This window comes from Colius striatus, chromosome Z (assembly GCF_028858725.1).
Source record: "Colius striatus isolate bColStr4 chromosome Z, bColStr4.1.hap1, whole genome shotgun sequence".
Classification (NCBI taxonomy): Eukaryota; Metazoa; Chordata; class Aves; order Coliiformes; family Coliidae; genus Colius; species Colius striatus.
Genome location: NC_084790.1, coordinates 57,132,968 through 57,144,087, shown reverse-complemented (window position 1 = coordinate 57,144,087; position 11,120 = coordinate 57,132,968). Strand labels below are relative to the sequence as shown.

At 38.2% G+C, this 11,120-nt stretch overlaps 1 protein-coding gene across 1 annotated transcript; it reads right to left on the bottom strand.

Annotated features, from left to right (window-relative positions):
* Positions 1-694: 694 nt before the first annotated feature.
* On the bottom strand, positions 695-10,162 carry TYRP1 (tyrosinase related protein 1). The gene is made up of 7 exons (XM_010202256.2): positions 9,781-10,162; positions 7,166-7,488; positions 5,717-5,921; positions 4,613-4,780; positions 2,921-3,100; positions 1,419-1,565; positions 695-900 (listed from the first exon to the last, which is right to left on the bottom strand). The coding sequence occupies exons 1-7, from the start codon at positions 10,160-10,162 to the stop codon at positions 695-697; spliced, it is 1,611 nt and encodes a 536-aa protein (XP_010200558.2).
* Between the last annotated feature and the right edge of the window lie 958 nt (positions 10,163-11,120).

Here is an 11,120-nt window from a genome sequence, read left to right as displayed (position 1 = left end):
GTGGAAAATAAAAATAAAATTAAACAAAGGCTGCTGCCAGCTTTCCTTTCAAATTGATGTTGCCTTTGGGCAACTGTGCTTGAACATATAACTGAAGTGTCTTAATGTTGGAGTGGCTTCTCAGTGGTGAACTTCTTTTCACAGATCCACCTGGAAGCAGCAATAAGATCAAAACTGTGTTCTGTGAATGAAGTTGGATTTCAAACACACTGTTGCCCCCAGAGTTCCCTTGTAGCTCCCTGCCTGGCATGCTGACTATTTTGAAACACATTTCCCCTTGCCTAGCCAAGATGTCTACTTGTATTTTGGATTCTGTTACTGTCCTAGTCTAGGCTTGACCTTTTCACAAAAGCACCCTGTAAAAGAACTCACGGTATAAAGGCTAGGTGAAATCAGATGATTGCTATCAGCAGTTTAACTTCATTTTAACAGATTTTAAAGAAATATTTGTGAAAAAGTCTTGCATGTGAGCCCTGAAGACTTAATGGGATTATATTAAAATCAACACAGAATTAATGTTGCAAATGTGACTTATTGATGCCTAGGTGTAATGAAAAAGGAGGTGAAGCCTGAAGCAAACTTCTCAAGACAGATGACAGTTTATGCTCTTTATTTTAAAGCAGATGGATGACCACCATTTATAAAACACGGCAAAATAAACAGCTTCAGTCAAATGCAAAAAAGTGGTATCTCTTCAAACAACAGACTGACTGGGTGCCGGTATGCCATCATAATCATCCGAGTAGTGCTGATACTGGTCAGTAAGAAGAGGCTGATGCAACTCATCCTTATTTTTCTTAGCACGTACGATACATGCGGCTGTAGCAAAGATGACTGCAACAAGAACCAGTGCAGTCACTATTGCGATCGTTATCATCTCTGTGACACGAAGAGCTCGACCTACAGGAAGGAAACCAAACGGGAATGTTATTAAAAGTGAATGTCAAGTGTATGCATATAGATTGGAAGGAAAGGCCAAGGCTTAGCATCTATTATTATTCAAAGAGTTGTGAAGTAGAACTAGTTTAAATTTTGGTTGATAATATTTGTTCCAAGATGTGAGAATATTTCAGTCTCTCTTGTTACACACTTAAAACAGTCCTGGACCTTTCTTCCACTATCTAATTTGTGAGAAATTTTCATTCTCTGGCATATGTTATAGAAATCAGGACTTTTTGCAAGGTTTGAGTCCAAATGAGAAGTTATCAAAAAACTAAAATGGATAGTGAAAGTTTTGTTCAGGAACAATGTATAATAAGTAGCTGTGTAGCTGAAATAAATCTCAAGTACAACTAGTCTGGAAAACCAGGCAAGAAAGTGAAACAAATCTTCACAAAGGCATCAACATGATGCATAAATTTAAAGGGAGAAAAATAGAATGAGAATAAAAGAGGATGCATCTAGGTTGGACAGTTTACCTGGCCACTCGACCTCATAGCTATATCCCAGGTTTTCTGGTGCAGTAACAAACATTTCATTATTGGTAACTGGAGGCCAGAAAGGCACCATATTGTACTGTCGGTTGTGTCCAATAGGGGCGTTCTCCAGCGGATACGTTGAGATATCTAAATTTGAAAGGCAAATCACATGTCTGTAAATTAAATCAAAATAATTTGCACTACTTTGATTTTTTTTTTTCCCCAGTAACTCAGGGTTTGGAGTACCTAATTTTTTTTTTGTTCCTAAATTAAGTTCATGTAGAAGGACTGGTTTTCCAGTGGGACAGATCCAGAACAGAGTGCTCTGCTCTGTTCTGAAAGCAAGATCAGTAATGGTATCTGTTTTTTTTTTTGTTGTTGGTGTTTTTTTTAACGTAAATAATCAGTAATTCATAAATCTTTCTGCCTGTATTGGGCTTTTAATTTCTTTTCACATGGAAAAGGAGAAATATGTATACATGAACGACTTAGAATACCTTTTTGCTAAGATCTATCTTTTTCTGACTATAACAATGTTGAAGAGCTCTCTCATACAGTTCAGGAGGGCAGCTGATACGAAGTGCAGTGGATTTTTTTTTGCACTCTTATGGTAAACCAGAAGGAAATCAGATTTAAAAAAAATCCATCTTTGTAAGATAATGCGAAGCTTGTGATAAGTCACGTCAGTACCACAAGGGGACACAATGGCTCTCTGATAGTTGACATCGGAGAAATACATAAGACAGGTTGTGGAAGCTGCACAAAGAAGCCTCAGTTGCGCAACAGCAGCTATTTTCTGAGAAGAAGGAAGAGGGAGCTGGATTGTCGTAAGAGGAATACAGACACTGCTTTGTGCAAGCTAATGCACAGACATTAGTGTCACACAGAGCTCCTCCCTGGTTTGTTGATGCCAATCTCCTTTCTTTAATTCTTTTTGTCTTCCTTCCTGGCATTTCCTTCCTTCCCATCTCTCCTTCACTTCTTGCCTTTATTCCTTTTCTCTCTTTTGGAGTTAAAGAAGCAAGGGAGGCAACAATTATGATCCTTGTAAGGATTGTGCAAATGGCTACGAAATGCTGGTAGTAAATTACAAAGGTCGTCAAAATGAATCACAAGGGCATGTGTGGCATCTGATTGTTTTTTAAGAAGAAATGCAAATACTTAATTCATACAAAGACAGAATGTCTGTGACATATTTAGATCTTCCATGATTGCACTGTTTTTGCTCTATGGAAACAATGTATTTACACATTTTGTTTTCTGGAATTGTGCCTGGTATCCCTGGTGAACTCTCTTCATGAACAGTGATTTGAAAATGGATGTCAGTGGGAAGGGAGCTTGCTTATTATTACTTTGTCTCTGTTAACTGTATTAACTGTTAAAATTCCAGTCCTCTCTCTAAGCTTAGGAGCATCTTGCTGTGCCACAAGAAGCAGCTGAATTCCTGTAACTACAAAGACTGATAACCATCCATCCCACCTCTATCCGTGAGCACATCTTACCTGCAGAATACCTTCGCAACCACTCATCAAAAACAGCATCTGTAAATGTGTGCAGGAGGACAAAAATGGGATCATTTGGTGATAAATGAGTTTGTCCTCCTGTCCCATTCAAAAATAGATGAGCCAAGTTGTGAAGACTTCGAACTGCGGGGTCATATTTCCCTGAAGGATCACTGTATCCTGAATATGCAAAGAAAGAAGAACACAAAAAAATCCTAGTGAAGATTCCACTACAGTGGAAGCTGTAGTCTCAGCTGGATATTTTTTTTGTCTGAAAGTCTCTAAAGTTGTGTTCCCTTGCTTAACAAATGAGTAGCTCACTCTGTACCTACTGGCATTTGAGGAATGTCCTCAGCATGCATGATTTTCAGATTAAAATAGTCTTTACCAAAGAATGCTGAAAATGTGGAGTTCAAGGCTGCCTGTATTTAATGCAAAGATGGCCAAAATAAACCATATAATCTCAAAAAAATAAAGATATATATTTATATATACATATCTTTTAGCATAACTGAAATAGTTGTATGTGTTCACTAACTATTGACTTCAGTGTGTATGTTGCCATCAATCCTAATGAGCCAGATGTTATGCTTGCACACACTATTTTCATCCTTACTGCAAACAAGTCTCGGAAAGCTTAACATGCTTTGTATTTGTATTGTGAAGGTACCTTATGTAACTCTGTTAATGCTCAACACTTCATAACTCTCATGTTAGATTTCAGCTTGTGAAGCATCAAGCTTCGGCCAAAATTTGCAGAAAGGGGTCTGTAGACTTGACTGGCTAAAGCCATGTTTAGATACTCAGATATTGATAGCTTATTTATCAAATGTAGTAAGCATCCAAAAAATTAATATATATTTAGGTTGGAGCAGATTCTTGCTTCTGTTCTTCAAGAGAAAAAAAATAGAGTAGATCGACCCCATTGTAAGAGTTGGGCCTTTACAAAAGAGACAGATGACTTACTAAAGGTCTGGCAGGGATCTGAGCTATCACTTAGTAATCTTTTCTCATGGGTCCTAGTCTTTACTGTTAAAAAGTCTGGAATATTACAGTGCAGAAGCAATTAGCAGGATACTGACTGAACAGCACAAATACAATTTTTGTGCTGGTTTCTGCATTGGAATGTGTGTATATTCAGATGCTGGTGACTAAAAATTTCATATTAAATGCATAGAGCTTAGAGAAGAACACAGTTATACGACCCAGAAAGAAGGACTAACATATCTAGCAATAAATCCTATACCTTGAACTCAATTACTACTTCAGTACCATTTCATGAAATACTACCAATTTCTTTTGCTTACTTGTGTTCATTTTAATTCAGATGTAAGGATAATGGCTCTGAGCACTGGATTGCTGCCTTTAAGAATGCAGCTGCATCAGTCTGCAGGCAAGGGCTGTCTTTAGCAATGGCAACATATTACTAGGTTGCAAGGTCCTAACCTCAGCTAGTTTCTACTTGTTACACCAGTGACAGACTTTTGAGGCTTTTATGCCTTTGAAGAACTGACATAAGCTATGAAGTAATTTACTTAGAGCTTATTTCCACTTAAGCTAACACTTAGAACAGTGTGTTCCTTGTGTCCAACAGACTGTCTCCAAACTCATACTTCCAACAGGAAAATATGGCAAGCCTGCTCCCTTGGCTTATTTGGAGTTACTCCAGGTCCTTTCACTTGCCACATTTACCTTCTACTGTGTTGCGGAAACTGTCTGTTGAATTGGAATAGAAAGGAGGAGTGTCAAATAAACCAACTTCCAAACACTGAGCAACATCCTCAGGATCTGGGAGACGCTGTACCATAGGCCTTGCAACATTGCCAGCAGGATTTCTTCGGATGGGACCACCCTCAGTGCCTGGGGATGGAGAGAAGAGACAAAACAGTACTGGAGTAAAACAGTAGGCCACAGAATGCATCCTTCTAGTGACTGAACTGTAGGGAAAACAAATCCCTAGCAAATGATACTCAAACTGAATGAATGGATAAATTTCTTGTGTCAGGCAAAGAATCTGAATCTTCATGGGGTTCTCTATGCCAGATTCTCCATACCAGAACATAAAAAATCATCTAGAAGCCTCTTACTGAAATTTATGGTTCTGTAAGTTTTTTGGGAACATTTCTGTAATTTTTCAATGCAGTTTCTTGATGAGACCAAGGACAACAGTTTCGAGAATGTCCTGACAGTAGCTGGGGAAAGGACTATATTTGATTTTGTAGGTGACTAACCCAATTTGTGTTTTACCCCTATTTATTCCGCTATTCCCATGATGAGTTTTTGCATGAAGATGATGAATAAAAAACAATCTTGATGAGACATTTTATCTGTTGTAGCTGAGGCAAATGTGTTAGGATTCAATATTCTTCACATTCAAAACATGCTGCACACAGTTAACAGGTGTATTTGTTGATGTTCTTTTAGAAGCAGAATGCCAAGATGCTGATATATAGAGCAGTCAGAAGAAAACCTTAGCTTCAGTTAAGAAATGGCACTGTCAGGATTAATTATTTATGGCACAGGAGATGAATAGACCCTGCAGAAGAACAGAAGTCAAAGCATTTACCTCTTCCTCTGCTGCAAGCTCCTGATCCATTTTTGAAGTGCTTGATGCCTCAGTGCAAGACAGATGGTAAGTATGTACCATCTCAAAAAAATGATCAAATTTGGATCAAGACTACTCAAAAAGCACTTAAGGACTTTTTGGCTGGGAAAAGCCATTGCAATCTAAAGTATTATACTTATTTATTATTAAAAAGATTTTCTCTTCAAATATATGCCAGCATTCATACTCACTGTTACAGATGGTTCCCAAAGTTTCATAGTCTTCTATACTCTCACATATCACTCGCCATTGAGAGAAGATTGAGTTCTGGCTGATAAGAGAGACATCAAAATTGCTCCTAGCTCCCATCAAGTCATCTGAGCAGATATCACAGGTGTTTTGTCCTGTTGCAAAGTTCCAGTAGGGCAACCCAAAAGTGGGATCCTGCAACATGTTCTAAACCACATACATATGGTATTACTACATTTGTGCTCCAGATAGCTCTAATATTTACTGCTAGAAAGATGTAAAAAAACAGCTAAATGCATCTTAGTAAGAGTCAGAGTCTTTCCTCATGGAGGAGAGGAAATCTACTGAAAATCTATGAACTCTATGTAAAATCTTTAGGTAGTTTTTCACATTGATATCTGTTTTCAACTGAACAGATTGTTTAATTGAGACATGGATCTCTCTCCATGAAATCATATTGTGAGTAGTAAGAAATATCACTTAATACTGATATCTCATTTTTCCAACTACTTTTTAATGGCTTGTCAACAAAAGCAGCATTTCTAGCACACAGAATAACTAAGCCAACTATGGAACAGCTGAACAGAAGGAAAAGTGATGAAACTGGATACTGTCCCTTTGAATAGTAATGGTTTTGTTTGAGTTGAACAGTTGTGGAATGTGTCCTGGCTTCCAGTATTTATATACCAGGATGTGTTGGCCAGCCAGATTAGCTTAACTAATGATCAGGTTTACTACCATAAATATGAAAATACCAAGAAAACACCAAGAGTTTTTGTGGGAAGTTTGTGCCTTAGAGCTATTGAAGCTAGTGGAAACACTTGAACAGATTTCAAAAGCTCTTTAATCCTGACCTTGAAAACTTAATTCTCTCTTTTTTTAAAGAAGGATGATGGTCTATAAAATAATATGTTCCTGTTATGGATAGGTCAGCACAAGAAAAGAGAAACAAGAGAATCACTGAATCATGGAACAGAGTATAACAAAACACTAATCAGGTAGTTACAGTAATTATGCAAGTAAAATGTGATTCTGAAACTCCAAGCCATCTCTGTAATATTTTCTTTAGAATTTCTACTGCTTTAATTAGACTAACTTAGTCAACAGTTAGGGACTTTATATTGAAATAAATATCCAATAAAATTTCTTCTGTGGCTATATTTAGCATTTGAATCTATTATTTTTACAGGAGATTTTTATGTAGCTTTTACATTTTCCATTATTCTGATTGAGATATTATTTTTAGCATCTCTATAACAATGACAGTCTAAACCCTAAATGCACCTAAGCGTGGTTTAGTGTACCAAAAGAATTACCGAAATTGATGCAGAATTATTTCAATGCGTAGAAAGAACTGGGCCAATTTTTTGCCTGCTAGAATATGGGAAGAAGTTCTTTAACTCTGCAAAGTATAGCATGAACACATGGCTCAGCTTTAACGTGAACTTTACCTGCATGTCTCTTTCAAGTTGCAGTAGATGGTACCTATGCCATGTGACAAAAGCTGGTCCCTCATGAGAGAAATCAATTCCTCCAAAACTCTGCTGCCCTGCACCAAGGAAAGTCTTCCTGACAGAATAATAATGAGACCACACAAAGTAGTTATAAATGGAGATATTCTCGAACTGTGGTGTGTTGCCATCTGGTCCAAATATTTCCTCACGTCTTCGTGTGGCAATAACAATGTCAGGATGTATTGTCACCTTGGCTTGATGTAAGGCATTCACAAAGCGCCTTCTATCTTCTGTACTCAGATCCAAAAGATTCCTTCTGACTGTGAGGATATAGAAGCAGCAAGTTACTGAAGTAGTAGACATTCAAATCCGAACTTACAGGAGTAAAAAATGGCAGATTCACCAGTAAATTGTGAATTTCACGCATTATAACAGCCTCTCTAATGTCATTACCTGCTCCTATTAACAGCAGCCATACATTAGGCCCTTTTAGCACTGTATCTCAAAACCATTTGAAAATACTGTTGTCCACATACAGAGAGTGACATGAGGAAGAAAATTGACTTGTTGAAATACCAATATGGCAGCAACAGGCGTCTACATCACCTCAGTCCCAGTCCAGAATGTTTTCACTTGGACTGAGATTTCAGGCTAAGTTTAGATTAAGACACAGAAGTCTTCACATTATTCTTCAACATACACTCATTTTCATTAAAAAAAAAATACTGTAAAATCCATAATTGTCTAAATGAGTGACAGGCTATTTGATATGAGAAGCAAAAGGTCTTAAGTATGAATCAATATAAAGAATTAAATTAAGTTTCACTAGATCAAGTTGATTTTACTTTCTTTGAAGTAGAAATACTTTTTGAAATATGAGTTTTATCCAAGGACTCTGTATCCTGAAACATGCTTTTCTGTTTTGCAGAACTGAACTGATAAGCTAACCCTAGTCATTTAGGGGTTACTTGTTATGAATTTTAAGGAGTACACTAAAAATATCCATCTATTTTTCATTTGTGCAGACTTTTTAACATTTTCAGTTTTCAAAACATATGCATGAACCACAATAAAAATTTGGACTGTTGTTAAATTTAGATGATATGAAGGCACCAAACTGCATTTTACAGCTATTTGTATGGATATATTGACTGAAATCCAACAAAGTCTGAGCAGATGAGGGCAGCTCTGTAGATGGACAAAAGAGGTGACTCCATGTGGGAGCTTAAAGCATAACAAGAAGCTAATTTCCCCTATTTAAAGTCATGTTGGCATGCATGATAAATCTGATTTGCTTAGCATTTTACAGAGTAAAAAAGGATTTAATAAGCAAGAAAAGCAAAAATTGCTTCTGTATACCTATCAAGTCAGCTAAAGCTGCTTTTTGCCTATCTCCAGATTTACTTTGCAAGGTTTGTGTGTATTTTATTCTTGTCTATTTTGCAGATTTTTCATTGTTAATGAGAACAGGTTAGAGCAAAGGAGGGTGCAACCTGGCTTAGCAGATCCAATGCATAAATCATACTTTCTGCTTTCTAGTTGGCTTCTTCAACCTCAAAGGATGAATAAAATCCTAAGACCTTTCCCATAGCCCTCAATAAATCATTTTTAAGGAATCCTATTGTTAAGGTTTAGAATTGGTAAGCAGCCCTTTGTTAACCCTTGATGGAACACTCACGTTCACAGAGTGTTTCCTATTTGCTAAAAACAATGGGGGTGTTGATTTTTGTTTCTGCAAAAGGCACTACACTAGAGACCTGTTGTTTCTTATGTCAACAGAACCCATCACTCATTTGACCACTATGGATTTTACAGGATTTCCATAACACCTTCAGATTTTCACTAATAAAGACTGAAATCCTGTGTGTTCAAATGGGTTTGATTTGAGAACAAGGAACTGTCTCCAAACCTGCTTGTCTTTTTCAATTTGCCTACAATATTAAACATTTTTCCAGTCCCGCAAGGATTTCATAACTGTTCCAAAAAAATTAGGCATCTGTTTACTGATATTCTGAACTAAACTGAAATTGAGGGAGCTCTCAGAAAGGTCCACTAGTTCCTGTACTGATTTTACTAAGCAACTCATCATCAGGGGTTGAGACTTTTAAAGATACTGACAATAAGGAGGTAAGTAAAAATTTACAAGAGCAAGTGCATAGCTTAGGAATGTATTAACTGTTTTTGAATCAAAAGACCTGCTGTTATACTTGAAATAGTCACAAAGTATTAAACGTTATATATAGATCTGTATTATTCCCAGTCATACTTGCAAACACACACCTGTTTATAGACATGGTTAAACTCTGAAATAATTCCAAAGAATGCCATTTTTTGAACTTAGATGTTCTATTCTCTAGTGGACTCTGTCGTAATCCTGCAATGACTGTGGGTTTTGTTTCTTCATTTTATTGGGTAGTAAATCTAAGTGCTTGGTACACAAGCTGAACAACTCACCCAGCAGCTGCTGTAATTACCCCTATGGCAACATACGTTTACTAGGTAGGTGAGAGGGGCGTTTGTATTTTAAAGACAAGAAACATGCATTTAAAAGAACTTTTAGAAGCAAGCACTGCCACCTTGAAATTTTCATGCCATCTTTCCAATGTTCTTACCTATATTGACTTGTTGGTTACAGGTAGGTCCACTCCAGCCAGGGCGACACGAACCACAGTTGTAGCTGGAGAAGTTGCCATTGCACCGACAAGTTTGGTTGAAGAAGCGTATGGGCCACTGCTCACGGTCATCCCGCCCGTCGTGGATATACTGTGGGCCGTGAGGTCGTGAGTCGACAGTCACTGGCACACACCTGCCCCTGCCTGTAGACACGCCACACCGGTCAGTACCTGGCCCAAACACAGGGAAATAGTCTGGGCAGCACATGCCACTCTGCAGGGACTCAACGGTGGCACACTGGCGAGGGAATTGAGCTCCAACTTGGCCGAGCATGCTAAAGAACAGCGTCAGAGAAAGGACCATCATTGTGAGGAGCTGCATGATGATGGATCCAGAGGAGCCAGCTGCCTCTGAGAGTTGGCTGTCCACATGCGCTGGCTTCTCTCCTGTGGTGGGACACCCAGCTCCCTCTGCAAGACAGAGAGGGGACAGGGAAAGGGAGGGAGAAAGAGAGAGGTGAGAATGCCCAGGCTATCCCTTCCCTTTCACAAAGTGCCTCCAAACCCAGTCCTCCGATCCTCCAGACTTTGATATGCTGACTGGAAAAAAGGATAACTCTGGCTAGAGATACTAAAGGTCTTCTCTCATTATCTGCATAAAAGATAGTAAACACCTAGGACTATATTTGCTCAGTGACTTGTAAGTGCTCCTGAAATTTTCATTCACATAGTACACCTGCCAGACAGTTTTACTTCACTACCTCAAAATGCCAAAACCTGTCTTCAGGCACTGGTTTTCAGAACCCTCTTTTTTTTTTCAAAACCACCCCCTCCCACTGTTCATGCCTTTCTTTTCTTCATTTAGCATATTTTTGTTCTCTGCTCAGCAGTTCCCCTCTGTTCCCTTGCAATTCTCTAATAGCAGCTCCACTAGAAAGTGAAGCTACAATAGTTCATGCATTGTACCTGTTCTCTTTTTCTGGTACCTCTTCCCTGCTGAGATGCTGTTCTATCTCTGCACGTCCTACAACTGTGTCTAATCCAAAATAAGCACTGCTAATTTCTCTCCTGGTTCAGTCTGCTTACTAATCCTTCTTCTGCCAACACAGTAGGGGTTGGCCTCACTCTCCTTCTATTAATCCCCTTTCTACTTCACTGCATTTCCCTGGACTTTAAGTACTTGAACAGCACATGATTTCTTTCATGCTTATCTCCTTGTGATTTTACAAATTTTAGCAAAGGTCAGAGACAAATACTTGAATTCAAAACTGTGCAACTGTGAAGTGTTGTATTTTGTGTTTTTGTTTTTTTTTAATTACTTGCAAAGAAAGGCTCACTTG